Source organism: Hoplias malabaricus, chromosome 8, assembly GCF_029633855.1.
Source record: "Hoplias malabaricus isolate fHopMal1 chromosome 8, fHopMal1.hap1, whole genome shotgun sequence".
Taxonomy (NCBI): Eukaryota; Metazoa; Chordata; class Actinopteri; order Characiformes; family Erythrinidae; genus Hoplias; species Hoplias malabaricus.
Window position 1 is genome coordinate 30,344,211 of NC_089807.1, and position 23,754 is coordinate 30,367,964.

A 23,754-nucleotide genomic window follows, 5' to 3' on the forward strand; every position below is an offset into this window, starting at 1 on the left:
AGTAGTTTACAAACCACTCACTATTCAGAAAACCTTCTTTCCTACTAATAATTCTTGAATCTGGCAAACAACACAAGGTTGTGCAAGTCTATGCGTGCTACCCTCTTGCTAGGGGGGAGGCAGTTCTCAAGTGATTTTCACATGCCATGACTGAGTCAGACTGAACTAAATCAGGACATTATTGTGGTTGTGTTCATGGCCTTATATAAACTTGTTTATTCATTTGAATGAAACAGTCTGTGTTTTTAAAACTGATGTGTTAATACACTTCATGGTGTATATCTTAGTAAGTGTATAGTGTTCCAGGATGGATTTAGTTAAGGTCAGTGTTTATGAGTTTATGAGGGCTAAACTGTAGTGAGTGGATGTGTGTTTATTTTGTGCCTACAGAAAATCAATGAATGAATTTATATATATATATATATATAATTATTATATTATTTTTTTCTTCAATGTTTATATTTTACACATTACAACAAACTATTTCAAAAATATTTCAATCACAGCTCTGAATGCTTAATCATATTCAACTGTTCCATCACTCTGATTAGCTTGTAGTTGTTTTTCGTTTTTCTACTGCCATCTACTTACCAACAAGATTAACTCAAACTCAAAATTGGTTTGGGAGTAAGCATAGCAGAGAGCAGATTCAGTAACTGTTAAATTGTGTTTTTCCAATTACGTATTTTAAGTGCTCCATGACATTTCTACAGCTTTATCAACTACTGGAACATAAACTGAAATACTTCTTAAGATATTTCAGTTTTATTAAAAAGATCAATGTGTACTCATCATATTGTCAAATGTTTTTTTTTTTTTTCCTAATCCTGACCATGGGATTTTTAGGGGCATATGCGCAACACAAAATGTGATGAGAGGGATTTAAAAAAAAGGGAGAGTTTTAAAAAACAAACAAACAAAAAAAAAACATTCATGAATTCACTGTATTTTAAAAAGAAGAGGGACAATAAACAACAACACAAACAAACAAAAATAGTAGCATACAAATCACTGCTGCTTTTCTTCCAAATGCTTTTAACAAGTACTTTTTGGCGCAAAATTATGTTTACAGCCTTTTCTTCTCTATAATAGATCATATCAAACAAATCTCATTAAAAACAAAAGACAGTGAAATTAATTAATTATAAACAATAAAAAAGATGAAATGGCATGATCTATGGTGCAGGATAAAAGTGTTCTGACCCTCTGTCGGTGAGAATATGTAAAACATCCCATTGCTTTAATAGTGTCCCAAAGCCATGTAGTGTAACTGACAAGTATAGGATGGTACAGTGATCTTCAATTTAGACAAACATTTTACTATATGCAGAATTTCTCACTTGAAATATAAAATTCAGGAAAATTAGTTTTGTGGAAAACGCATACTTGCATTTGGCAAAGGTTGGTTTTTGCCTTTAAATTTCATAATATTTTGATAAAAAATGGACACATGGCATCATTGCTGCAAAGCATACATTTAGGGCACATTCTAACCATAAGTAAATGTGTGAGGGATATACAAGACAGTTCTATGAGGTGTTCTGCATCTAAAATGTCAGGAATGGCGAAAGAATCCAAGTACGAAGAACTAAAGGTGTAATAATTTTAATGTGGTGCTAGGGCTGGACGATATGGCCAAAATTTATATCATGATATATTTCTTAATTCGATACAATTTAATTCCGATATCAATATGACCAAATTAAATCCACTGAAAAACGGAAAAACGGCCAAGAACAAACAAGAAATATGACAATCATCAAACATAAACCTATTGGCTTTGTCAATGCTAATATAAATTTAATTCGTTCATTGTCTGTAACCGCTTATCCAGTGCAGGGTCACGGTGGGTCCGGAGCCTACACGGAATCATTGGGCGCAAGGCAGGAACACACCCTGGAGGGGATGCAAGTCTTCACGTGGTCACACACACACACACCACCCTATGAACACTTTTGAGTCGCCAATCCACCTACCAACATGTGTTTCTGGACCATGGGAGCAAACCGGAGCTCAGTATTAATATTTTTAAACTAAATTTTCAATTGAGTGTGCTGAACTGATGACAGAACCCTGAAATGAACATCAGTCATGTGACAGATCTTGTGAATAATGTATATTGAAAATTGAAAGTGTTTAAAAATCATATCATTGTTATATTATATTGTGATATATATAAAATTATTTTCCAACCCTATGTGGTGCCATATAAAACTGTATTGCTGGTTTGTGTCCCCCAGCCGCATATTAGGGTTTTCCATTTGCTTTTCAATAGAACCACTGTAAATAATCTGCATTTAACCTGGGTAAAGTGGGTGGGTAGCAGGCAAAGCTTATGCTACAGTGTGATCACACTGGTGCTAAAATGGGTTTCACACAAATTTAAGCCACTGTGAAAATAAAAATCCTGTTTGCTTGGCATTTGTAAAAATATTTACAAAATGTCCTGTAGGCCTTGGGTGGTTCTGTGAATGCAATTGAACATACTGTTATATTAAAACAAATCAATTTAGTAAAACAGACTCCATTTAAAAAAAAACAAAAAAAAAAAAAAAAAAAAAAACATATCATATCATAAACTACACTCAGCACCAAAGAAACAATGAAAAAATTATTTCCCCGCATATTCCAGTTGCAGTTAATATTGTTGATATAGAAATTAGCAATCATTTTTGGTTTGCTTAAAGCAGAAAAATATTTTTCTTGCTCCAGAAAGATGTGCCCTTCAGTAAATAAAATGATAAAATGTAAAACAACAGAAGAGTTTAAACATACTCCTGACACGTGCACATTAGGCCTATTACAACAATAGTCCCAATTCAGTCACAGATGCAGTCATAAAAATGCTGTTGTAAATAACACTACTTATTTAACCTGCATTTTAAAATAAAAGACCAGAAACAGTTAAAAGTACATTTTGTACATATTGATAAAAATATAGATGTTTTTATGGTTTGTTAATTGTTTATGATTTCTGCTTTTTGAAACTTTCAGATACAGTGGACCAAAAGCACAGAGATGGCAGAGCCTGTGGCAAGTCCCATGGTTAGGAAAAAGGACATGACTACTCCAGTAGGCTCGGCCAACTCTCGTGGCACTACCTTGGGTCCGTAGATCATGGGCAGTGTGCCTAGGTAGCCGTTAGTGAGTCCCAGCAAGCAGGCGAAAATCACTGGGAAGAAATCATGGGCAAAGTACACTTGGACCAGGTGGTGTCGCGGCTGGTAGTTGCAGAACAAGAAAAGTGGCACTAGAGCTGTCCTGGAGACCACCAGAGCAGGCAGCAATAGGCTGGTGGGACCAGGCAACTGCAGCCAGGCTGTCATTTGCCGCCCACAGAAGTCTGCCACGTTGTACAGGAAGAAACTCGTGAGGGGCACAAAGTACACAGTAGACCAGGGGTTGCCTGAGTCTCTGTCTACTGACTGGATGCCTGAGGAGACAGCTGGGAAGATCATAATGGAGATGAAGAAGACATAGAAGACACAAAAGCCCAGTACCCATGTCTTCTCCAGGATGGGCTTGAGGGGGGGGACAGAGGCAGCAGCTGGACCTACATGACCATTGGCTTCAGAAGGGGGGAGAATACTGTCTGATGTAGCTGGACCAGTACAAGCTGCATCCATGTAGTACCTGCAGAAGAGCATTGAGAGAGAGGGAGAAAGAGAGAGAAGGTTTTTTATAGATTTTTATAGTTTAAGGGGAAAATAAAAATCACATTAATTAGGTGTCTGGAGCCTAGTAGTACGTTAATAGTAAAATAAAACAAGCCAATCAATGTGTTAGTGATCTGCCAAGTGATCTCCAAGTCTGCTAACATGGAGATTTAAAAGTAATTCTGATTTTGTGCTGTGATTGCAGAAGCCTGTTCTCATTTAAACCTGTTGTTCTGAACAAAGCTGTCGACACAGGGTAGGAAAAGTGCTGTTGTTTGATCTTTGTGGTATTTTGATCAAAGCATGTCACAGACAAGGGGTAAAATATGTCCCCTTTAATACACGTACTAATGTATTCATACCCAGTGGTGTCTCTTTATGAACTGAGTGTTGGCCAAGAGTAAAGGAAGGTATTAGACGTTAGTGGCCTGACCTAAGCTCACATTATAGTATAAAAACTAAACAAATAAAACCTGCTATCTTGTGTGAAAATGTGAAAGCAGCACCTTACCAATGCACCATCAACACAGATATGCAAAGGGTGATATTAAACCCTGCCGAGTAGTAGCTAAAAGGTGACACCAAAACGGCATAGCTCAAAGAAAAGGGCAGAATGTGCAAATCAAAAGGAAAAACCAAAAACAGAAGCACCTCTGAATAAGGGCTGATTATATTCATTCATTATCTGTAAGTGCTTATCCAGTTCAGGGTCACAGTGGGTCCAGAGCCTACCTGGAATCATTGGGCACAAGGCACCCTGAGTCGCCAATCCACCTACCAACATGTGTTTTTGGACTGTGGGAGGAAACCGGAGCACCCAGAGGAAACCCACGCAGACAACACATCAACTCCTCACGGACAGTCACAGTTCCCTGGAGCTGTGTGACTGCGGCACCACATGCCGCCTGATTATATTCTGTTATATTTTATAAAATTTCTGAGTTTGCTTCTCTTCAGCTCAGCTGAAGCTTTTGAATTACAGATGTGTTCTTCCACTTTTTTTCTTTTTTAATGGAGTTGACTTAGACTTTGTTAAGTTTTGTGAAACTCTTCTCCTTTTTTTCCCCCTTCTTTTCAGCAGCCTACCAAACCTGACGTCCCTCAAGTGTCACAATGGTGTACAGTTTGCCACAGCCTTAAATGCAAGGTCTACCACGTGCATCTTGTTGGCACTAATCACCTCAAAGTATCCTGAGTCTCCCGAAGTAGCAGTGCCTTGTTTCTGTCGCCACCTGCTGGCAGCGCAGGCTGACCTCATAATTATATCCCTCTTCCACAAGTGAACACAACTCTCTGGGGTCTTAGTGAAATGTCTGTTACATACTTTCTTCAAAATTGCAGGGTCAGGGTCAGTTTCAGCACATGTTCCTTTAAATGTAAATGAGCCACAGCTGACTTCAGAGTAAGAAGTTGCTTTTTTTTTCCTTGTTTCTTTTCCTTGGAGGAAGCTGTGACTTAATGGTTTGAGAGGTGGTCTTGAGATTGAAAGGTTGCTGGTTTGATCCCCACGACAGACAGGTAAATTGAGGGCTGGGGGGAGTGAAAAACCAGTGGCGTCCTCCTCCTTCAATCCATGGCTGAAGTGCCTGTGAGCAAGGCATGCAACCCCCAACTGCTCCCTAGGTGTGTGTTCACTGCCACCGATCGACTAAACACAAGACACTTTGCTGTACGCAGTACAATGAAAAATAAATGCACTTTTCCCCCTGCTCTTATATTTACCATTTTTACTCAGTACTCATATCTTTATGCTAGTTGCATTTATTTTGCTGTGTTTTACACTCGTCCTTGTGTTCTACATAAATATGGGTCCGGCGCTGTGATTGGAAGCTCTGGGACAATTCTAAAGCCTCTGCAATCTATGGAAGAAGCAGCACCATATCAGGCCAATTAAGCAGCCAATAAAAAAAATAACGACTTCTTTCATAGTCTGTTGTTTAATAGTCTCCAGATCCAGAAATTAATAAGCATATGCACTGAAAAAGTGACATTTCTACTGTTGGCGATGCCAGTGGCATCCATGGCTGGTAGTTCACAAGGTTAGAATTACCCAGATATTAATGGGTATTCCTTTTTTCTCTGTTAGCAGAATGACAGCACTTTGTTGTAGGTGAGACCTAGAGCTTTTGAACTCCTGTATCTTATGGCCTGTAAATATGGCCCAATTTTTAAACACAGCCAGTTCCCGTCCTGAGTAAAGTCTAAAGTACACCACATGGTTAAAAAGTGACACTGGAGGAGACTCTTCTGTTTTGAAAAAAGGGCAGCATTTCATTGTACTAGAATATTTCACTATATATTTATACATTTCCTCTTTTAAAAGGAAACTCACTGACCTCCAGCTCATAATGACAACAGACTGATCATTGCTAGTGTGACAAAGATCACTCAGAAAATCCCTTCCTATCAAAAGGTGCTGATCTTGAAACCACAGTAGTGTCATGAAACTGGCTTTCGCTGACCGCTGTCGGGTGAAACTCACTAAAGCCCCGCTTCCTCATTCCAGTCTCATTCTGGGGGAGTTTGTCTCTCTCAGTCTTTCTCTCAGCCACATAACTATAGCAGTATCAATATGCAGAGTGTGAACCACTACACCAAAAAACCTGCATGAATTAAATCTCTAGGATATGTTTTGCTCAAAGATTAAAAAAAGAAAACAAAAAAAACCCATTTGATAATTTTTCAGCCAAAAGTTTTACAAGAAATTGTGTTGTGACTTTTAGATTAAAAAAAAAATAATTACGTGCCATAAGATTGCATTGACCTTGGCAGGAAACCAAAGCACCCGGAGGAAACCCAAATAGACACTGGGAGAACACACCCAACTCCTCACAGACAGTCACCTGGAATGGGGCTTGAACCCACAACATCAGGAGCTGTGTGAAAGCAACACTACATGTTGTGCCAACGTGCTGCCCAACATTGTGTAATACTACAAAAAAAATTAAGTTTAACTGGCAACATGTCAATGACAAGATTGGGTTTAAAAACAGCATCTCAAAGAGGCTGAATCTTTCAAAACTAAAGAGAGACGAGAGGAGTGAAACTACTCTGTGAAACACTGCCTGGGCAAATACTGAAACAATTCAAGAATCACATTTCTCAATGTAAAACAGCAAGGAACCTGGAGATTTCATCATCTATATTACATAATATCATTAAAAGACTGAGATAATACAGAGGAATCCCTAAATGAAAGGGACAAGGCACAAAACCAGTATAGGCTGGCTGTGACCTTTGGGTACTCAGGTGTCACTGAATTAAAAACAGATATGATTCTGTAGTAAAAATCACTGCATGGGCTCAGAACTCTTTGAAAAACTAGTGTTTGTGAAATCAGTTCATCAGTGCCTTCACAACTACAAATACGATGCAAAGAAAAATATACAGAGACAGACAAATGTACAATTAGAGCTGAATACAGGACTTAAATTATTTGCACATTAATGAATTTTGTTTTCTTTTACATTTTGCATGGTGTCCCAATTTTTTGGGTTTATATATTCTTTGCTCTGAATGAACTATAATAATGATTAATACAATGATTTGTCCGTGTAATCTAGGCTATACTTGCATTATGTGCATTGATGGAGGATAACTTACTTTGAGTAAGCCAGTCTGGGCAGCACCAGGTACAACCCGATGCAGAGGATGATGAACACATCAGCAGTGAGAAAGTACGCCAGTGCACTAGTTGTCACATCCCTGGAGGCAGCCAGGTCCACCACAGCCGCCACTGCACTCAGAGTGCCACCCATAGCCTGACCTACACAGACACACACATGCAAACATTTGTTTTCATGCCTTGTCAGGGTGAGTATTATATAAATATGAAAAATATGCATTATACATGGTTACAACTATACATCATTTTTAGTGTCCTGGTGGGGAAACACATTGGCTGTGTCTGAAACAGAAGGCAGCAACCTGATGTCTTGCTGCCTAGCTGTCTCCTTAGTCACTGCCCTTTAAAGGCAATGTTTAGACACTAAGGCACCCAAATCAAATCACGTTTGAGACACGCTTCTAAGGCAACAGTATGTCACAACGTTGCAAATATACTGAGTATATATATCCTAACAAACGAATTCTAAGGCAGTGAAGGATATTTTTATCTTCTAAAAATCGGCCAAACGGAGGAACCGTAGCAGCGTTTTCTTTACAGACATTTAATTCAGACACATCTCACCACCTCAGAATACTGTCCCAGTGGACAGCATTCCAGTCAGACACAGCCACTTTCATGCAGAAATGTGTTTAACATTTAACCTTTATTAAACATGTAATATAATCCAATACTCTTGGCCACACTTAAATAAACCATTTACCAGTCATGTCAAGATACGCAAAAGCAAGTCTAATCTTACATCACAGATTTCAAAAGATATATTTCACCTGTCCATACAAAAACGCTAATGGCAGAATTTTACCAGTTCTCCAGCCAGCAAAGCCTCTGTCATCAGTGAACTAAATCACCAATAACATCTGAATGACAGGGAAAATATTACATTTTTAAAAATACCATGTACATGTGGACAGATTGCTATTTGTGTTCATCCAGATCAGTAGGCACCTATTTTACATATCGTTGCTGTCCAATTAAAAACACGTATCAGAAGTGTCTGCAGTACTACCTGATATGAGGGCCTGAGATATCCTCATGGGAAAGTGTCCACTGATGCCGAAAATACTGCCACTGAAGACATTGGAGGCTCCAGTGACCACAGCAACACTAAAGAGTGTGCCTGCAAAGAACTGCCCCCTGCAGCTAGACACGTCCACCTTCACAAGAACAGTGGTGACCAAAAACACCACCAGAATCAGAAACAGAGAGGAGAGGATTCGTACTTCAGAGGACAACCTGTTAACACACAGCAAACCAAAGTTAATCTAGTGATGCTTATACATCTACTATAGTGTTACACAAGTGATCTGTTGAGAACTATTCTATATTTAGTTTAAATTGGTGTCCACAACGTGTCCCCAATGCTGGGATAGTATGGACAAGATTCCATGACTGTCAGGAAAATTGGGGGCGGTAGGAGTGAGAGAACAACACTGTCCTCCTCCCTCACTCCACAGCTGAGGAGCCCTTGAGCAAGGCACCAAACCTACAACTGATCCCTGGGTGGTGGGAATGGCTGCCCACAGCTCTGGGTGTGTGTACACAGCTAATAGTGCACTAGTGTGTGTGTGTTTTCACTGCCACAGACGGGTTCAATGCAGAAGACATTTTTGGTTGTATGTTGTACAATGACAAATAATTGCACATAACATAACCCCCCCCCCTGTATCTTAACATCTTTACACTTGTAGGTCTTTAACAATAACAGGCCTGTGTACGACAAACAATATTCTTGGAAAAATCCATAGCAGAAACAGGACACAGAAGTTCTTTATGCATGCACCACAGTGACACCACAGTGAGAGAGGCTTTTGATTTGTTAAGTGGGTGAGTTTACACTGAAGCTTTTTGTCTGTAAAGTCAGCCACTTACAGGAAAACATCCATTTAAAAAAAATAAAAAAAACAGCATCTAAAAGTTGAACAAAGTAGAATTTTGGAGCTGTCACACATTTTAGAGCAAATTTAATAACCATTTAAAATCTAAGACTTACTGCTAGATTTCTTGACAGCTCAAGAGCAGCACTGGAAAAGTCATTGGTTCCTCTCAGGGATGAGCAAAGACATCAGATTGACTGTTTTTCCGATGTAATGGATTCACCGAATAAACAAGTGCAAGTAAGATGAAATGGGCTTCCCCACTCACCACAATGCTAACTACACAGAAACAGTTAGCATTCTCCACCAAGTGTGTTGAGCTACCTACACTGGCAGTTCACACTAGCCCTCACTCTATTCAACTTGGTGGTAGTGTGCGACTAAATTAATGTGTGACTGGTGAGAAATCTGGCTAAACAAAATGCAGAAATGTGTTGTAGGTGGAGATGTGTTTCAAAAGATTTCCAGGGGTGTACAGTTTATTTTACAGCTAAATACATAATTAAGAAGGTTAGGAAAACATGTGCTGCTTACTTGTTGACAAGGAGGTAGTTGAGGACCAGGCATAGCACTGAAGGAATAGTGGAGGCAATGGCAAGGTAACTCTCAAAGTAGTCCTGCAAACAGAAAAAAGGAGATGGCAACATCTTCACCATGCTGTGGAAAACTACAAAGACATACACTAACTGGTGTCTTAGGATCCCCCTGTTGATCCCTATGTTGTTGCACCTTCTGTTATTGTGCACAGGTTTGTAATCTTCATTAAAAATGGTTTAATACAGTGAACTTCTCCTCAAAATCCTAAGGTCTAAAATCCTGCCTTATTTATTATAAATTATCATTTTATCATTCAAATAAAATAAGAAATACATAAATAATTCAATAATATTTGCTAATCTTTATACGTACAACCATTGTTCCTTTAAGGAAAACAGGTTATTGAGCAATTGCTCTGCATCTGAACTGAACTACAATAACTGACCAGAGGTATAGCACCAATGTGATGAAATTGTAGCTCTTACTACACACACTAAGTCACTAATTGCGCCACTACTCATGTGCTTATCATGACCGGCATGTGAATGTGTGACACATCAGTCAACACTCACTGGCATAAAACATGTTCTTCTGTTCTTGCTGCCCATACAAAACATACATTTCATGCAGAAGAAAGTGGAAGTGAAAATGTGAGGTGGAATAAAGAGACATGTGACTCAAGGGTAAAACACAGGCCTGAAACATTAAGAGAAACTTGAGACAACGTGGAGAATCAGCTGCTACGAAGTAGAGCACAGCATCTATCAAAGAATACTGATGTTCAGACAGAACACTGGCTAAATGGGAATTAGTGAAGGACACAGGTCACTGAAAATTATCATTTGAACAATTTGTCCCTCACACCAAGCATGATAAGTCTAGTCAAGTCACAGTAATCCATATTATTCAGTAAAAAAAGAGATTTATTTACATGTTTGTACATGCTTGTAGTCAACAATTATTTTAAGGTTCAATATGAGTCTTGAAGATTACATGTATTTACTTTTCCAGGGCCTGTACCTTTACAGTACTTAAGGTACAGTTAAGTACTGAACAGTTAAACTTATACAATAGAAATATAAAATAAATTTTAAAAAGGTTTAAATGGTTTTTAAGTGTATGCAATCAATGCAAAACGACTACCAAAACACAGAATCTGTTTACAATGTTTCAAGATGGCTGCACTTACTAGTTCTAGCTATGCAAAGCACTTTTCTATTTTTGGAGATAAGAACAGGCCGTACAGTGACAGAAAGCAGAGCAGGAGATTGTTGAATACTCAACAATTTAATGTGGTTCGAGGCAAGTTTGTTGATCCCAGTGGTCTTCTCTGTTATGTAACAAGCTGGTTTACCTTTTCTTATTAAACTATTTATAAATATATATTTCATTACTATTATTATTATTATTATTATTATTATATGAGCGGTCCTGAATGATACAGTATGATACAATAACCTCTTCCCGTGTTTGTTGTCAGATTTAGCCGCTACTTTTAACTACTTCTCTATGGTGGGCCACTCTCAACCATACTGTTTCAATGACACTGAAGTTTGGAGAATGATGGTCCATTTTCCACATAATATCTGGTCAACTGTGGGTCTGTGGTGAAAAACTGCCCAATGATGCATAAAGCACAGGATACTCTACACTAACTGTTCATCTACAAAATAGTATTTAATTTACTGTTATTCCATATTTGTCATGTAAACTTTTACAGTACGTCATACAAATCGTAATTGATGAAACACAGACACAGTGTTTAAATCAAACAAAAACACTAATGGCGAAAATATTCCTGAACCCTGGATCAGTTGGTGTTAACTTTTTTTTACAATAAATGATTGGGTCTGTCCCAAAACCTAGTGAGCTGTCTAAGTAGGCAACGTTTTAATGGTTGTCTGTCCTCCTGAGGCAGATTATTGAGATGCTCTAGTTAGACGATTACATCATGGCTTGTCCCCGCCCACTGCACGCATCTGTATTATTTTTTTTTTACCTCAACGGCTAGCGTCACATCCGTGTTTCAGTGCAGTGGATTTTAAGCTTCCCGTTTTTATTGTGATTTTAATTATTTTTTGCTCTGGGAGGAGAGACGGAGTTTGTTCTTGTGTTGCATCATGGGATTGCCTTCGCAGAGGAGGAATGGTTCGATGCTGCCTTAAAATTCAGCCAGATTAACATATCTTAGTAGATATCATAATGAGGTATCTAAGTATTGGGAAAGCCTACATGTCAGAAGCGCACACATTATGATGTAAAATGCTCTCTAGTTAGACAGCTCACTAGGTTTTGGGACAGACCAAATATTTCAACTGTATTTTGCATTTACATGTCGTTATCCCTAACCTCTTATCAGTCTCCCTCATTCTTATCTCTGCTGTGACCTTAGAGAATATGGAAGTTTTCTGCAGTAATGAAAGACCATGTAAGAGTAAGGCCTGACACAAATTACCCAGTTACCAAGGGACTCCCAGTCCCTTCCTTCATGTATTGCTCAGGATTCCCATTTCCTAAATAAATTAGCAAGGAGATAATACAAATATCTAAGATATAGCTGTCTTACATCTCCATAATTTTCTTTCATTTACCTACTAACGTGTCAGAGGAAAAGCGAACAAAAGGAGAACAAACTCATCTCCCAGAAATGATTAAAAGTGCTCAGAGACAACAGAGCTGTGTGGCAGTGACTCTACCTGTTCTGTTACCATGCTGCCCACTGCTAGTCATAACAGCAGAATTTAAAGTGGAATTCCATGAGTTTTTTAAATATCTGCATAATCAAATGTGCCTTTCTCTTCACAAAGATGGAAATCAGATATTTTACTGGCTGTCAAAGAGGATTGTTCAGTTTTAGTGCAGGAGAGCAGTGCCCAGCACAGTGTAGTAGCTTTAATGACAATGAAATTACCAAACTGTATAAAAATAGATGGAATTCCCCTTTAGCTCTCACTATTTACACTAAATATTGTGGATTAAATCAGAATTACCCAACAGAGAGCTCTAACACATTACAAACAGCTGTGTGCTCTGTGTAGGGTTTGGCCACTTCCAGATGTTTCTGTTGAGAGTCTGACCCTCATCGTGAATTTGTCAAGTAATCACAAGGTTTGACAAATACATAATTGTATTTATACAAGTCATTCAGCTCCATCTATAAACATGTCAAGTTACACTGTAAACCTGTGATTTACAATAAATTCATACGATATTTTGGGCAATATCATGCTTCTTGCATTAAGGGCAGGTGTTTAGCTCTAACTGAATAAAACAAAGTGAAAATCACACACACACACACACACACACACACACACACACACACTTTGTTTTCAAGACTTGTTAGGACGTGTGTTCATAAATATGTAATATATGCATAATATATATAACTACATTTACATAGAATTTAATCTTTGGTACTCAAAAACAAAATAATCTTCCAAGATTCAGTTATGAAATTTATAGTCTAAATAGTAACCAAGTACAATTATTCATTTATCAACAATAATGTCATCTGGGTAGTTTCAATTCTCTGTTGGCACCATCTATATCTTAAATTGTTCAGTGTCTTGAAGCTATTGACAGGTTGTGGTCAGGGGCGAACGTAATGGTGAAATTGGCGACAACTAATAAGCGCAAAAAAAAATAATAAAAAAACAACAAAAATAAAAAATAAAAACTATAGTTGAGGTCAAAAATCCAGGTTAAAGACTTTAACACTTTTTCACAATTCCACATGTTTACATTTTCAGATTTTCAATGGCTCACCATTTTACAGACACTATGTTTGTATTTGGTGGCTTGACCTTTTAATTGCTCAACTTTGATCGAATGCTCAGAATGGCCTTGTACATGCTTCTTTACAATGATCTTCTGGAATTTCAGGCCATTCCTCCTGACAGAACTGCTGCAAGTCAGTCGACTTTGTTTGCCTTCTTGCTTGAACACAATTTTTCAGCTCAGCCACAAATTTTCTAGGGGTGGTCAGGTCAGGAATTTCAGGTGAGTCTAGCTGTTTCATAACCAATATGGAGTAGGGGGATTAGATTCTTTCTTGCACAACAGCCTTTCAGGTGATGTAGCAATCTCTAAATGGTGGATGTAGACACTTTGGATGTCTTTAGCTTGTTCACCACTTCCTTTTTTATTGTTTTTGTTTCATTTCTACGTTTTGAACCAACATCCATTCAGCACTGGCAGGGCTTGAATTTCAGTGAGGTGAGCTGTGTCTAACCATTTTCAGCCTATGTTTGCACCAAAGTGGATGCATGACAACTTTCCAGATAGAGCGATTTCCACCCTGGACAAAACACTAGATGTGCTCTTTCACATTCTGCAAGCCTACGAGCGATATAAATTTGAAGGCATACTAACATAGGCTGCTGGCTTAAACATAAATTTACATCTTTTGAAGTGAAACTTGCACAGGAATAAACACAGGAGCATGAAAGGTCTAGCACAAACAGCAGTGTTAGAGATGTAGCATTAACAGCATTAATCCTCAAGAGCCTCAGACAGGTAACGTCAACGTCACCACTCAGATTGCGTTACTCAATCTTGAAAAGAAAACATGATGCAGACATGATGCCCCCACAACAAAAAATGTATTATTCCCCCATGTGAGGCATTTAAACAGGGAATCCCCTCCTGATTAAGAAAAATGTATTTGAGGCCCTGACAGCCTGAAATAATTTTTTTGAATGGATTATTTTCAGACGTGATGAAAGCACGGAGCTTGATTTGTCCTGTCTCTCAGAGTGTTCATTTCCAGTGTTTTTTTTTTTTAAATAATGGGGTGCCTAGTAGTCTAGAAACAGAAGTGTGCTAGGAACTGGAAAGCTGTGGGTTCAAACAGGCATGGTCAACAATGTCGAAGCAGCTCACTCCCCGCAAAACTACAACCGTTCAGATCTGTTACCTCAGCTAGGATCTGTTACCCAGGCTAGCTATCAATGTGAACAGAAAGTGTTGAGGGACAGTATGCACCATCCTACCAACACAGGGGGCAAAGCAGTTGTACCACTTGTACAGTTGGACCAACAAATACAAAAAATAAAAACAATATCTGTGTTTGGCACAAAATTGAAGATTAGTTAAAAAGTATATAAAAAAATGATAACATATATATATATTTTTAAAATAAATTAAACAACCATTTTGTTGACTTTGGTGCTGAACAGGTATGAAAACACATACACACACACACACACACACGCACACACGCACACACGCACACACGCACACACGCACACACGCACACACGCACACACACAAATACTCACGCTGAGTTCAGATTGGGGCTCCTCATGGCTTGCTGAGCTGGAGCTGTTGCTCAGTTTGTAGAGCCAGTAGTGCTTGGCCGTGATGAAGAAGTTCCAGGGAAGTAGAGAGCCAATGCCCAGGAGAAAGAAGATGGCGTACACCATACAGTAGTTATCATGCGGCCGGTAACGGGCGCTCAGCAGACACCCAGGATGCTGAGGATGAGAGTTTGTGAGTAGTGGCAAGCGGTCCTCACACTCATCCGTTACCTCCTGCTGCTCATCCGACGTGGAGGAGGGGAGTGCAGAGATGTAGGAGGAGTTTAGACTGGCTTCTAGGTGGTCAGCACCATCCATCCTCACAGAAACAAATCAAGGGGTACAGAAGAAATAAAAAGCAAGAAAAGGAAGAGAGGATAAGGGGTAGTGCTGTCAGAGGGGACGATGGGATGAAATGGGTATAGGAGCAGGATGGGGCAGGGCTAAATCACAAGAAAAGGGAATAAAAGCACAAAAGTAAAAGATTAAACATAAAGCCATGACTGAATACTGCAGTGCAATGTGTAACAGCACAAAAATGGTGTACTATGGTAAAAAAAAGAAAGACTAAACTGAAAAATTCTGCTAAATCATTAGCGAGAGAAACTCTAACTTGGAGGAACTGTGATGCCCTGTCCTTAAGAGAGGGGCTCCATGCACCCTGAGGAACCTGAACGTGCAATCACAAGAGACAACAACCAAATTCCCAGGTGTGGTATATGAACCGAACTTTCTCAGTCGGTAGAGAATCAGTCCACAATGCATCCCCTAACTTTTAAAGGCCACACTGTCCCTCCAGAGTTTCAGTGTACCTCAAGGTCAGGGTGGGCTGGATCTGTCTAGCTAATAAGTAATCTACAAGTAAGCTACAAACTATGACTATCAATTAGCGTTTTGTTATCTCCATGCTTAAATAAACAAATATGTCCCTCAAACCTCATCTAGTTATGTGGCATCTGATGATGAAGACACCACTTCTAATTAATAAATTCTTCTGCACGGATTGATGACACAGGCATTCTGTCGTGTACGCATAGCTTACAGCATACAATTCACACTGCTAATAAAATTGGACCCACTGACATAGACGTATGTGTTCAATGTGGCCTTGGGGTGGATGATATGGCCTTAAAATAATATCATGATATTTCAGGGTATTTTGGCAATAACAATATTTTTGGCGATGTGAAAATCTCATATTAAATTATTATTTATTAAAGATTTATTTTACTACAAATGTAACAGTTTCAAACATTCAAAAGAGACAGAAAATGACTGAAGTCAATCCGCTTCAGAGCCATTTCCACTGTATTTCACTGTGCCTAAAAAGAACAAATGCCATATTATGGGTAACTACGTGACATCATTATGTAAACAAGTCAGAATATAACAATATTGACTTTTGTTTTGTTTTAAAAATTACAACAATATTATTGCACATACGGCACAGCCCTAATGAGGCCAGTGAAGTACTGCTGAGTTATATACTTCCAAATTTCCCCTTATCAGTTCATTCACAATCCTTGTCAAACACAGAGGTGGTGTATTGCATCAGGATTAATATTTAAGCCATGCAATACATTGTACACCATGCCTAGGACTGAGAACAGAAGCAGATTAGCAAATGGAATATAAAAATAATCACTCATTTACCTGGGTTTTCTTCTCCCCTCTGCTCTTAAGAGGTGTGCTTCATCATCTACTGCTGATCATGTTGTTTTTCTGAATGGCCAGATGAGGGCTGAGAACGGCATGATCATCTTTCTCTAGGTGCCAAAGCGCTGGAGTCCCTGAGCATCACAGTAAAGGGCCTCAGAGTGAGAAAGAGAGGGAGGATAAACATTTCTATAAGTATCACCATTTACCACACCCTACAGAGCCAACAGTTTAATCCCTAGGACACTTTCCTCGTGACAGTCATCCAGGAATGTCTCAATAACTGCCTGAAATACACCTCTCATACCAACTGAAAGACGCTCACATAAAGCCTGTGACCTCATCAGACTTCTTCACTGGCATCACATGCCTGGCCTCAAAACAGGACAGATGCAAACTAACAGCAGACTGAGAAAGAAATAATAAAGGCAGTGAGAATACAGCAGAGAGGTGTTATATATATTAAACTCTAATCATAGACAAGTCAGATGACATGCTATACGAATACCCAAACACACACACTGAGATACTACTGAAGTCCCTTTTTAACCCATGCAAAATAAAACAGTACAAACACTTCAGCATTTTATTTAAACGGAACACCAGTGGACAGAAGAAACAATTAAAATAATTACATTTTAATCACTTATAATAATTGAAACCCCGTAAAGTTTTTCTACTATATTTTTATTATTATCTGCATTTTTTCTCTATGTGTATATAATTAGACAGCCATTACCATTGGCACACTGAAAATATTTAATTAAGTAACATTTCTCTAAAAGTGAGGCTGGGTGTAAAAAAAGGTAAAAGTTGGACGCAACAATAATGGAATCTGCTGAAGCCAATACTTACACATTTATAAAAAGTGTTTGTGGATTAGTGTTATCAAGAAATCTAGCATTTAAATATATGAATAAAATGCAAAGAGTACTGTAGTCCAACATCTGCTAAGCATTCTTCTCTCCAAGAGCAAAATATCTGCATTCTCAAGTAAAATTTATAATCATGGTCATAATTTGTTTGATTGTTAAGCAATTATCTTCTGTTACAAATATGAATTTGAGATAATTGTGCTTTCTTAGCATAGATATTAGCTACTTGAAAATTTAGAAAAACTACTATTGGGTGCTGTGAGAGAAAGAAATTTTGCAAACCTGGCCTTGATTTCAGAAAGTCATGACTAAACAATAAATACCACATGATCTAAAGGGAAGCGAGACTAAACATCCAGTTCAAAAAAATTAAACTGAGTAGGCACTATTATGTAGTCAGTAATTTAGCTGGAATTAAATGGCAGTGTTTCGGTTTAAATCCATCATGATCTTAGCTGTTTTCTTGTTGTCATCTTAGAGTTTTAATGCTTCAGATATTTCAACAGTTGCAGCTTAGAAATATTCATATTCATTTTCAATAAACTTTTTTTTCCCCCCAATGATTGAAAGTTGACTCTGTTTTTTACAATTGTCCTATTTACCATCTACTTGCTCCTTAGATATTATACAATCATCATTATTCCTGAAAGTATTATCAGATATAGGTCCTGCAGTATTAATTCTGATTAAGTCTTCATTGATTACAGGTTGTGTTCCTTCTTATTTTAAGCATGCTAATGTTCAGCCATTAATAAAAATAAAATAAACCTGGATGCTGCTGAGTTCAAGAATTACAGGCCAATATCTAAACTTCCATTTATGTCAAAAACTTTAGAGAAAGTGGTAGCTAACCAACTTACTGCTGCTCTGGAGAAGTATAATATTTATAAAACGTTTCAGTGTGGTTTTAGCAAATGTTACTCTATGGAGACAGCCCCTTTGAGGGTCTTTAATGAATTGTTAATGTCCTCTGATATAGGTGATTGTTCAGTTTTGGTATTGCTTGACCTCAGCTCTGCGTTTGATACTGTTGACCACCATATCTTAAATAATAGGATTGGGTGGGATTATCTGGTACAGTACTAAATTTTTTACATCATATTTTACAAAGAGAAGCTTTGCTGTGAAAATTGCAAATGTTGTTTCTGACTCTACTCCACTGTCTTGTTTTAGATTATGTAGAATGACCCACTAGTTTGTAAAGCACATTGTGACCGTAGTTTCTGATAAGTGCTGTATAAAATAAATTTTACTATTTTAACGTCCAATCTCTTTTTCTCTTCAGGTCTTAAAGGCAACGTCTACAATTGTGGGGAACTGCTGTTCTCTTTGTTTACATTCAGAAGCTCTGCATATTTTTAAGGTGGAATGGTATGTTTTAGGGGGAAATAAACGACTGTAGTTTATATGTGCCTGAAATTTAAGTTGTCTGTAAGTATTTATTCACCATTTGAATTACCACAGGAATTAATTTGTAACTTGAGGTGGTTAGTTTTGTTTTGGGAGAGAGGGGTGTTTCTTTGTTAAGCTGACTCATCTAGGGACAGAGTTTTCAGAGATCATGTCTTCAACAGTACTTAGTAAGTAAATTACACTCAATCAATTCCATCTATTCTATCCCTTCTTATATTCTGAATAGCCTTGTAGAAAATTATTAGCAGAAATTGTTTAAATAAATATATGTTCTGAAGTCTCCCCTTGCTTTTTAATAGACAATTGTTTTTATTTTCAGATTATCAGTCAGCTGCTTACATGTGCCCATGGCTGCTGAGTGTGAGCAAAGTGCCTTGAGTGGTTTGAGATTCTCCACCAGGACTAAGACAAAGGACACATTTTAGACTTTATTTGCTCCAGTATGTTGCTTTAAAATTATATTGTTGTAAATGTTAGACAGATAGTCACACTTGTTCTGTTTAATTACGTATTGCATTCTACACAAAATAATCTCACAGCATTTTCAGTAAAAAAAGAAATAGTTCCTGAGCTAAATATGCCGTTTATAGGGAAGAGTCAGAGATTTGAGATGAGCCCTGACACTGTGTTGCTGAAAAATAATTCCCAGGAATATCCGCCACCTTCATGTCAACATTGCTATGCCTGATACTTTCCACCATTAAATGTTTACTGTAAGCTGAGTTTGGCAGGTTGCACAATATGGGGCTGCTTTTTCCTTTATTAAAATTATCACAAAAAAGTAAGCAAATTTATGTTTGGTAGATTATTTATTTGTTGTAACAATACTTCTTGGCAATAAATCTTATACCGTTTGAAAGCCTCTAAATTTCCCTTTTAAATGAAGCCACATTTGTGGGATGAGCAGTAGAGCTGAGAATGTGGGTTGCTCCCATAAAAAATTTGCCAAATCCTCTCTGCCAATGACAAACAGCTTATTCTGCCATTGAGTCATTTGGTGTTTGGTCACTAAAGTTTGAAGAAACAAGACATATTGGCAATTTAACAATTTATTAATTCAACACACAGGAGCGTCAGTAGCATGTGAGAAGAACCATACACAGCCACAACAGCCTCATGCTGGTCACACACTGCTGTGTGATGGCATCCCATTCTTCAACCAGCATTTGTCGTAAGTCAGCCAACGTTGTTGTGTTGGTCACTCTGGAACGAACAGCATGCCCAAGCTGATCTCACAAGTGTTCAATTTATTCCGTCCTCTCCACTCCCAAATTCTGAAGATAGTCTCTGATAAACCCTGCTCTGTGGGGGTGAGCGTTATCATCTTGGACGATAGAGTTTGGTCCCAGACTGTTGCAGAATTTCATCTCTATCTCTGCATTACATTTGCCTCCAATGATGACAAACCTCATTTTTGCAGCGAGGGAGATGCCACCCCACACCATCACACTGTCTCCACCAAAAGATGTTACTCCATCAGTGCAGCAACCATCATAGCGCTCTCCTCGTCTTCTCCACATTGACACCCTACAATCAAACTGCCATAGGCAGAGCCTATCTCTGACTTTCCCAGTTATATGGAACTTGGCCTTAAATTTGGAGATGGTACTAGGGCTCATTCCAATTAATGCCACAACTTGGTTTTTGACTTCTTGTGTACACTGCTTGGTCCCCGGAAACAAGGTGGACAATATTCACTGAATTTAAACAATCACATAGTGCACCACAAAAATAGCATAAAACACATGTACACTACCTGACACTAGTGGATAGTAGATAGTGGATAACCACAGTGCATGGAGCTGTTTGGTAACAACCTTTATAGCAGTGTCCGAAATCGTTCGCTAACCTCCTAAATTAAGTTCCCTGCAACAGCTTGGGCACAGAGAACTAGGCAGCATTTCTACATAGAATTGCTGTATGGCTTTAGGATGGGTTTCTTATTTCAGTAGCAGACTGTGTTAAGAGACCAGGATTTTCTCAATTATTCCTGAGCCCATGGATTTGTATTTATCATAGGGCTGGACAATAATTCAATTTCAATATATATCGCAATAAAAAAAAGTTGCAATAACAAAAGGACTATATTTATGCACATTTTCAATGGGTGCTGCCATCAGTTCATTGCACTCAGTTTTAAAGTTTAAAGATATGTATATTGACAAAGCCAAGACATTTTGGTTTGAAGGTGGTGTCATGTTTCTTTCGGTTCTTAGCAGATTTTCTGTGATGTTTGTATTGTTCAAATCGATACTGAAATTATATTGTATTGACCGAAATGAAGAAATATATTGTGATATCATTTTTGGCCAAATCACCCAGCTCTAATTTATCACAGTAGGAACTGGACAGATTATTTTTTTGCCATCTGCAGGCTCAAATATCACATTCAGGTGTCTGACTTTGCCCTAGAAATATTTCTGTGTTTCAGGCATCAAATAATTATGGAGCCCCTAAGGTGACATGGTGGGTTTATTTAGCAAGGTGTGGCCACTATATAGTATTTTGAGGCCAGTATTTTCGAGCAGCACAGTGGCTTGGTGGTTAGCACGTTCGCCTCCCAGCACTGGGATCTTGGGTATAAGTGCCATCTGGGTGGAGTTTCCATGTTCTCCCCGTGTCTGCGTGGGTTTCCTCCCACAGTCCAAAAACATGGAGGGTAGGTGAATTGGCTTCTGTCCTGGTTTGTGAGTTATTGAGTGTGAATCTGTGTGCCCAGATATGGATTGGCGCTCTGTCCTGGGTGAAATCCTAGTGCCCGATGCAGTCCTCCAGGTGGACGGTCGTTTCTGGTCGAGAGTACGCTGTGCGCGTTTGGCTGCCGCTTCTCGCCAGTGTGTGTGTGTGAATTGAGCAGTGTAGATTGTAAAGCGTCCTTGGGTATCTAGAAAGGCACTGTATAAGTGTAACGATAACTAACAAAATAGTATTTGAGGCCACAAAATAATATATTAACACCACAAAATAATATATTAAAGCAACAAAATAATATATTGAGGCCATGAAATAGTATTTTGAGGCCACAAAATAGTAAATTGAGGCCATGAAATAAACTTGTACAAAACTTATATTAACCTACCTTGTCTTCCACCATTTTTGCTGTTTGATTCTCCTCCATCTATCTCTCCTGGAGAAAGTTCTCTAATTCGCACTGATTTCCATGTCATCCATGAACCTCAAGGCAGTGTGCATTAACGTTAACCAACTGCAATCCGGTGTTAGACTTAATCTCAAAGGTTAGAGGTGTGGTTGTTCAGCTGCTATGCCAATTAAACGTGTGTGCGTTGCAAATGCAGGTCCCTTGGTCCAAGCTTCAAAATATTATTTCATGGCCTCAAAATACTATCTAGTGGTCACGAATTTCTAAATAAACCCACTATGTCACTTTAGGGGCTCCGTAAATTATACACTTCTTTATATTTACAAAATGCATTCAGGTTGGTCAGAGAAAGCATTGGGAATGTTTTCTTGAAGTATTTAGTCAGTAAAAATGTGAGAAATTACAAAACACTGATTCTTATGTTTATTACATTGAACACTACGTCCCCACTTTTCTAGAAATAGGGTACTGAGCATTAGTTAAGTTATTAGAGTCCACTTGTGTGGTTTTGGACGTGGCCGTAGTCGGGTAAACACCGGCTACGGACCGAAGAAACCGAAGAGAGAAGACAAGAGTCTGAATCACACTGAACAAGCTAAGTCTCTCCAAAAAGGCTCATTAGACTGAAATAAAACACTCACCGGGCTCTCGACACGCCTGCTCTCCGCTTCATCTTCGAATAAAACTGAGAATTAATTTGCCATTTTAGAGATATCTGGGTAAACCCCAGCTTCGCAGTCAGTCACAGCCCAACGTCCAGCTCTGTGTGTTTTTACTGTTGCTAGTAATGTTTCAGACTCAGTTTCAAAATAAAAGTACTTAGGTACTTGGGTTTATGATGTAATAAACACTGAATGCCAGAATTTGCTGATTTTAGACTCTCTTTGGAACCCTGCAATTTTAAAACAGAAATGCTCACCACCACATAAACATGTTAACAAGGTACAAACTTGGTTTTCATCTGAGGGCATCTCTTAAAGAATACATTCATTTATTCATTGTCTGTAACCACTTATCCAGTTCAGGGTCGCAGTGGGTCCAGAGCCTACCCAGAATCAGTGGGCACAAGGCAGGAACACAGCCTGGAAGGGGTGCCAGTCCTTCACAGGGTGACACACACTCACACTTTTTGAGTTGCCAATCCACATACCAACATGTGTTTTTGGACTGTAGGAGCAAACTGGAGCATCTGGAGGAAACCCATGCGGACATGGGGAGAACACACCAAACTCCTTACAGTCACCTGGAGCAGGACTTGAACCCACAACCTCCAAAAGCTGTGTGACTGCAACACTACCTGCCACTACCTGCAACACTACCCCAGCATGCCACCCCTTTTAAGAAACATTTCTGTAAACCAATTATTTAAAATATTTTTTTATTTTTTAAAGAGAATATAATAGAAATTCATGTATATTCTTCCTTTGTAATATATTAATGGATACATTTTTAAAATAGTATAAATGAAGTTCATATGTCTTTGAATACCATTCATATATTTTGATATCCATCTTGCCTTACTCTCCTACCCACCAAAGATTATTTTAATTTCATGTTTTTACTGTCTTGTTTGCTTATTTTCTGGAGTATTTATAGTTTCCATGCGATGTGTGGCTGTTTGTGTTCTTTTATAAACCAGAAGAATGACATTTGTTCAGTATATGCAATTGAAGAATGATTAAAATACACCATGTCCCAACTCGAATTTTTTTGTTGTA

At 38.5% G+C, this 23,754-nt stretch overlaps 1 protein-coding gene across 4 annotated transcripts; it reads right to left on the bottom strand.

The window, feature by feature from the left end:
- Positions 1 to 563: 563 nt before the first annotated feature.
- slc29a3 (solute carrier family 29 member 3) lies at positions 564 to 22,817 on the bottom strand. 4 transcript variants are annotated; one of them, XM_066679293.1, is made up of 8 exons: positions 22,678 to 22,738; positions 16,956 to 17,056; positions 16,646 to 16,782; positions 14,975 to 15,435; positions 9,693 to 9,775; positions 8,291 to 8,517; positions 7,260 to 7,422; positions 564 to 3,633 (listed from the first exon to the last, which is right to left on the bottom strand). In XM_066679293.1, the coding sequence occupies exons 4-8, from the start codon at positions 15,308 to 15,310 to the stop codon at positions 2,991 to 2,993; spliced, it is 1,452 nt and encodes a 483-aa protein (XP_066535390.1). In that variant the 5' UTR covers positions 15,311 to 15,435; positions 16,646 to 16,782; positions 16,956 to 17,056; positions 22,678 to 22,738; the 3' UTR covers positions 564 to 2,990. The 4 variants fall into 4 exon arrangements, with proteins under 4 accessions (XP_066535390.1, XP_066535388.1, XP_066535389.1 ...); XM_066679291.1 differs by lacking the exon at positions 16,956 to 17,056 and having other exon boundaries at positions 16,646 to 16,803; positions 22,678 to 22,817; XM_066679292.1 differs by lacking the exon at positions 16,956 to 17,056 and having other exon boundaries at positions 22,678 to 22,812.
- Positions 22,818 to 23,754: the final 937 nt, after the last annotated feature.

Excerpts from the sequence above, each read along its gene's own strand:
- slc29a3 (XM_066679291.1), bottom strand. The coding sequence starts at position 15,310 with ATGGATGGTGCTGACCACCTAGAAGCCAGTCTAAACTCCTCCTACATC. Across the intron at positions 8,518-9,692 it reads AACTACCTCCTTGTCAACAA|GTTGTCCTCTGAAGTACGAA; the intron begins GTAAGCAGCACA and ends GTGTGTTAACAG. Across the intron at positions 7,423-8,290 it reads ATCTCAGGCCCTCATATCAG|GTCAGGCTATGGGTGGCACT; the intron begins GTAGTACTGCAG and ends GTGTCTGTGTAG.